The following is a 6,396-nucleotide window of genomic DNA, read 5'->3' as shown; positions in this document are numbered from 1 at the left end:
GACATCTTTTAAAAAAAAATTACTAAGAAGCACCGTGGCCTCAGGCTTAGTCTGCTCCCAGGCAGTTTTTCTTGCTCACAATACAAATATTTTTAAATTAGCTTTATACGGTGATACTATTAATTAACAGTGTAGCCTTTTACAAATATCCATAAATATTTTAACTTGGGTTATCACGTAATCACATTACATACCTTTCAACAAGAACCCATAAGCAGCTAGTTAATTTTGCAGAGTCCAAAACTTTAGCAGACTGTCATTGAATTGAGTGCTATTCATTCTTTTTGGAAGTTAACACATTTGACCAAGACAGGCTCTTCAAAGTGAGGAAGGGGATTTGGTTGAAGTCAGTCCTGAACACGCTGTGCTCCCCGCTCCAGGCAAGGAAAGGAAAAGTTTGCTGAGAAAGGAAAGAATTGGTGTAGCTTCTCTCTAACTATGCTTGGGCTAAAAGGGAATAGACCGCCTGAAAAATCAAATCTCCTAAACTTTATAGACTTCCAGAGCTAGAACAGTGTGATACAGTGGTAAGCCCAGGGCCCCTTGTTAATCACTAGTTCTGTGGGTTGAAACAAGCTACCTATGTTCCATCTGCCTCCAAATTCTCATTGTTAAAACTGTGCCAAAAATACCTGCTCCATTAACTTCATAGAATTGTCATGTGATATATGAAAGCACTTTGCAAACTGTGCAGAGCTAGCTAAAAATATGAAATCATTACATGACAAAATACAGTAATGGTAATATCAATTTCTGGGGTAAATCTTATGATTAGTAATGATTACTCTTTCTTTACTACTGACAACGTTTAGACACATACACAAGTTCTCTTGAAGCCCTATGTGAAGGTTCAGAATGACCCTTTTGACCAGCTAGTTTTATAAAGCACCCTGCGTCCTGAGTATGATAAAATCAAGGAAAGTTCCCGAATAAAGTGCGTTCCATTCCAATGCCACCTTTGCCTCTGTCCCAACAGTTCTCAAGAGTGTTCTCTATCCTCTAATGCCATCAAATCTAAAGTGGTGTATTGCTGGCCTATCTGTGGCCACCCTCCAAGTCTGACTACTTTTTATTAGGAGGGTCTCAGAAGATGGGAATATGGGAGGAATGAAGTCAAGAAATCCACGGCCCAAGAGTATGAGAACAAGGCCAGGCTACTGCCCTAGATCTTTTTTCGTACCAGGTAAGGCTCCCATGGGAATAAGAGTTCATTTTTTTCCACCCAGGGAGTCAAGGATTAGACAAAGACACTTTGAGAAGATTCTGTCCTCTAGCCACCCGTATTCATTTTATCATGAACTAGTAAAGTGCCTTTGCTGACCTAACGTCAAGGGTACCAAATGTCTTTGGTCCTCCCTCTGAGTCTTATTCAGACAGGCATGAGAAATGAAAATCCACATGCAGAGGAGTTCTGTTTGTGTTGATCTGTATGCCCAGATGAACTGTAGGCATTGAGACTCTTCCTCCTCCATCCTACCCACTGGCATCTCTGCATGTGCTGAAGAGGACAGAGGAGACCAAATCGAGTCTCTAGGAGATGAACTGGGGATTTGCTAGCAAATAGATCCCCCAGTATGTGTTATTTTTTAGAACCTGATGTTCAGCGTTGAATATCAAGTCTATTACATCTCCAGCATGGAATTCATAAGCCCCTCCTACGTTCTGGATTGTAGAGTTGTTCGTTAGAGCTTGTATGGGGTCTTCATTCTTACGTAGCAGCGCCTCAAAAGGAGCTCGCCCCTTGTAGGCTGTATTGGGAGCCACTTGGCCGTAAATTAAATACAAACCACTCTGAAGTATTTTCAGCCTCCAATCAGCTGTCTTAGTCACACAAGAAGGCTCAGGAGAGGGCATTTGCCATTTTGAAGGTAATGGTCCTATAAGACATTTACAAGAAAGGTGGGGGAGAGAAAGCAAAAAAAAAGGAAAGCATAGTTATTTAATTATTTCATCTTCTTCCTGATTATAGTTCTTTCCTACTTACAGGATGTTTCTTTACCTGGTCTATACTAGTTCTCTCCAACCACAATTTTAGTATTTTAAGTATCTACCTACTCCTTGTTTTAGAGAAACTCCTAAGTGCATCTCTTGCTTGGGGAGTTCTAAGGAAATACATTTAGAATAGGGACACGGGTTAAGTTTTAGGGTGGCACTTCATCTCTTATCGATCGATATTTGTGAAAGGGAAGAAAGGAGGAAGGAAGAGAGGAATCACCCGCCAGGATGGTGATGACCAAAGTTGGCAGTGCAGGATGCATATTTGCCTTTCTCTGTGTAAATACTATTTACTATGTATCACTTTATCAATGAGATTTTTCTCATCAATCTGTATAAAATATAGCGCTCTCCTGTCACTCTCTCCCTTTACCTTGTTTTAGTTTTCTTCATAGAAGGTGTCACCATCTAGCCTATTATACATTGTTCATTTGCTTATTGTCTATGTTCATTTGCTTATTGTCTATCTTATACCCACTTGAATATAATGTCTTTGAGAACAAGTACTTCTCTATTTTGTCCATTGCTATATCTTCAGCACCAAAAAGAATTCCTGGTAGTACCCAGTATGTGCTCAATAAGTATATCTTGATTGAATGATACAACCGTGTTCCTGAATTAGGTGCACTGTGTCTAAATTATGGCACTTTATGGGTATATATCATTCAAGATACACTTGGGATATCTTTATCCAAACCCTCCCAAAATAGCTACTGGTAAATTAATGAGTTTATAAATGGAAATTATTTGACTGTTTAAATATAAGTATCCCTGGTTTATTGCTGTCAAAGGGGATGAGGAAAGGGTCAAGACTTGTTTATTTTCATAGGAATATGTGGAATTTACATATTTTCCTCATGTTAATTGTTTTACACAGAGGTGTGATTTCAGAATCCCAGGATGTGGTTTTACCTCCCAAAACACTTAGTCTGGCCTGTTCTCTAATTCTCCATAATTTTTGTTATGGAGGCAAAGCCTTTGTCACATAATTAGAAACCTTGATAAAAAAAAAAAAGTACCCTGGAAGAGATAACATATTGACAAATTCTTATTTGTATATAAATGTCAGATATAAGGCTCTGAGGGTAGATTCTGAAGGAGAATGAAGGAAAGATCATTAAAGGAAGAAGCAAAGTCTCCCTGTATCTCCAATGAGCCCAGAGCCCAGTAAATTTCTTCCTGCTTGACCATGTAATTGACCATAGGCAAGTCACCAGGAAGGAGTGTCACTGGTTCTCATATTTAATTCTGTGATGGGGGACACTTAAAGACCATCTGAGCATCACTTGAGGTTCTCAACTTTTACCACATCAAAAGAAAATTTCAACATATCATGAGGAGTTTCACTCCATTCACTAGAAAAACAAAAACAAATCACAAAGGCAGAGATAAGTAAAAAGAGACTCCCTAATTTCCACAAAGCAAGGAAGCCTGGCTGTTTGCACTGTATAGGAAAACAGGAGTTGAAGTTAACTCTAGAAATATTCTTCTGTCAGCTGAAAATGGGGGTTTGTTTGACCTTAAACCAGTAAACAACCCAAAATATATTCATTTCAATTTTGTATGTATTCTAAAAAATGCCCTAAGGCTCAGGACGACTGTAAACTTTAGCGTGTCTTCTAAGCAAGTACCAGGTCACTATAAAGGAAAGTGACTCAGGAGCTAAGAGGAGAAGAGAAACGAGCAGAGAAGTGACCATTCCCCTAACTCTCATTTCTCATCTATATACTTAGAAACAAAAATCGCACCCTATACTCACTCTACTGGACGCTAGCAGTATGTGAAATATGAGAATGACTTTGAGTCTGTCACAGGGAAAGGTTGTAGAAATCTGAAACTTGTGCTTATTAAAACACAGAATTAAAAGTAGATTCCTGGATCTCAGATTCCCAGGCCTATGGGAGTGCTATGCATTCCTGCCCAGAGATGTGACCTTGAATGTAGTCTTCATCAGGGCATGGGCTTGTCCATCTGGTTTACCTCTGAAGCCTCAGCTCCTAGACAACTGCTTGGCACAAGATAAGCAGTTATAAATAGGAGCTGAGGGATGACTAAAATAGAATGCATGCTTTCTTAACTCTGGAGCTTGCCTTTTGCATCAAATGCTAAGGAAAGTAAAAAAGGAGGTATATGAGACATGTTACTCACCAAACTTCGCTATACAGGGCCCACTGGCAGTCTGTAGGGGAAGAAGAAGAATTGGTCGGGATGATGACAGTGTCACAACTTTCTTGATTGATTTATTTAGAGCCTCTGATTCCTGAAGCCGACTTCTTTTCCCTAGCCACATAAAGAAATCCCTCCCTCCCCCTTGTTTTGGATCTCTCAGCTTTCCTATACAGATGGCTGGCGCCTTCCTTTACCTTTCATTACCCGGCTACCTTTTGGGTCTTCTAGGAAAAAGTTAAGAACTCCTTTTATCCACCTAATCTCTACCCACAGTGCAACTATTTGATCTTGGACTCTCCTCCTCTTGGGCTATAGAAATTTTCTATAAATAATAGTCTCTGCATCCCAGTGACTTCACAAGATGGTCCACTGGCATGTGAGAAAATAATAGAATTTCTATTTTAAATAACAAGTTAAGCTATAGAAATATTTACATTTCAGATTGATAATGTCTCCACTATTTAATATTCAGACAATCATGCATCATATACAGTGACTGAAATACCCTGAGGAGATCTCAGTTTCAAACTATTGCAACATACCACAGTTTACATGCTACAGGAATCCACCAGTGTGGTTGATTTTATAAATACAGATACTTAAACACTAAAGGCTTTAAGATACTTAGTAGTAAGGTAAGGTATACCCACACATTTTGTACCATGTAAAGTTCATTTGTTTCCTTGTGGCAAAGTGCTTAAGAGACTTTTCAGGCTTAAACATGATTATCATGTTATGAAATCCTTTTATAGGATTTCTCTGGCTGCTATGCTAGGAATAAATTAAAGGGTGACAAGAGCAAAAGCAGTGAGACAAGCTAAGAGATCAGTGTAATCATCTATGCAAGAAAGCATGGTGCCTCTGACCAAGGTGCTAGCCGTGGAGATGGTGATGAGTGACTGGAAATTGAGCCAACAGGAGTTCCTGACATGGATATGGATAAGAAAATGAGAAGAGACAAAGATGACACCAAGATTTGGGGCACGAGTAATTAGAAAGATAAAACTGTTAATCACTGAAATGAGCAAGATTTAAGAGGAGTAAATTGGGGGGAAAAGAGTCATGAGTTCATTTTTAAACATGTCAAGTTTGTGATGCTTATTAGATATACAGGTAGGAGTGTCAAGAAGGTAGTTATATCTGTAAGGATGGAATTTAAGGAGTTCTGATAATAAGAGTCTTCAGCTTCTGTGTGGTGCTTAAAGATATGAGACTGTATAAGAGCATCAAGTCAGTGGGTAAAGACAGACAGGAGTACTGGGGCACTGCAATGTTTAGAGGTCAGGAAATAAGAAAGAACCCGCAAAGGAGCCTACGAAGGAAAGGCCACCTTGGTAAGGATTTTAATTATAGACCGTGGAATTTAAGTTGTCTAAGGAAGGAAGAAAAATCATGAATGGAGTGATGGGACAGTATATTTTTTAATTTTATATTTTTTATATAGCAGGTTCTTATTAGTTATCTATTTTATACATATTAGTGCATATATGTCAATCCTAATCTCCCAGTTCATCCCACCACCCTGCCCCCAACTTGGGACAATATTATTTTAATTAAAAAAAAAGAACTTTGCACTATTGAACAATGAATTTAAAATTTAGTGTCATAACACAGTAAGCACACTCAAAAATGCATTCTTCCATTTTGATCTATATTTCTTCATGAGGTAATTTTTCAGTTACGATGGTCAAAACGGCAACCATAAGGTAAATTAACCTAGACTATAACTTTCAAATTATTATATTAAAAAGGGTTAAACTAAGATTAAGAAAATAAACACATTTATCAAATTACTTTACTAAAATATTTCAATTATTTTAGAAATCTTTATATTATATATTTGCATATTATATAAATATAACATTTTGGTAAAAGCAAAATAGTTTTGCTATAACATTAAGCATATTATTTGGTTCATCCTTATAAATTTCTATTGTGTATCTTTTAATATACAGAGTATTAGAACTTGTATAAATAAAACTTACAATAAATTAGCATATATATTGGGATTGTACTCAAGAACATTTTGTTGATAGAGAGGTGCAATAGAAAAGGTTGGGAAGTCACTGTTCTAGGAGATAAATCACTGGATTCCTACAATTTCCTTTGCTCTTGCAATTATTTCATCCTTACTTTGGGATTTCTTAGAAGAGATGTTAAAATTCAATTTAGTTTAACCCATAATAGGCATGTGATAGGGACTCAACTTCAATTCTCTCACTTATAAAATGG

The 6,396-nt window shown here is 37.5% G+C and overlaps 1 protein-coding gene across 1 annotated transcript in view; it reads right to left on the bottom strand.

The window, feature by feature from the left end:
- Window positions 1–508: 508 nt before the first annotated feature.
- Window positions 509–6,396, bottom strand: part of TNFSF18 (TNF superfamily member 18) — a 148,001-nt gene continuing 142,113 nt past the window's right edge. The window contains exons 6-7 of the mRNA XM_060133139.1: window positions 4,144–4,174; window positions 509–1,877 (exon numbers count right to left, since the gene is read on the bottom strand). Coding sequence (XP_059989122.1) covers window positions 1,531–1,877; window positions 4,144–4,174 — 378 coding nt within the window. The 3' untranslated portion in view covers window positions 509–1,530. The remainder of the gene's footprint in view (window positions 1,878–4,143; window positions 4,175–6,396) is intronic.

The sequence above is a fragment of the Lagenorhynchus albirostris genome, chromosome 2, assembly GCF_949774975.1.
Source record: "Lagenorhynchus albirostris chromosome 2, mLagAlb1.1, whole genome shotgun sequence".
Taxonomy (NCBI): domain Eukaryota; kingdom Metazoa; phylum Chordata; class Mammalia; order Artiodactyla; family Delphinidae; genus Lagenorhynchus; species Lagenorhynchus albirostris.
This window is presented reverse-complemented; position numbering and strand designations above follow the sequence as displayed.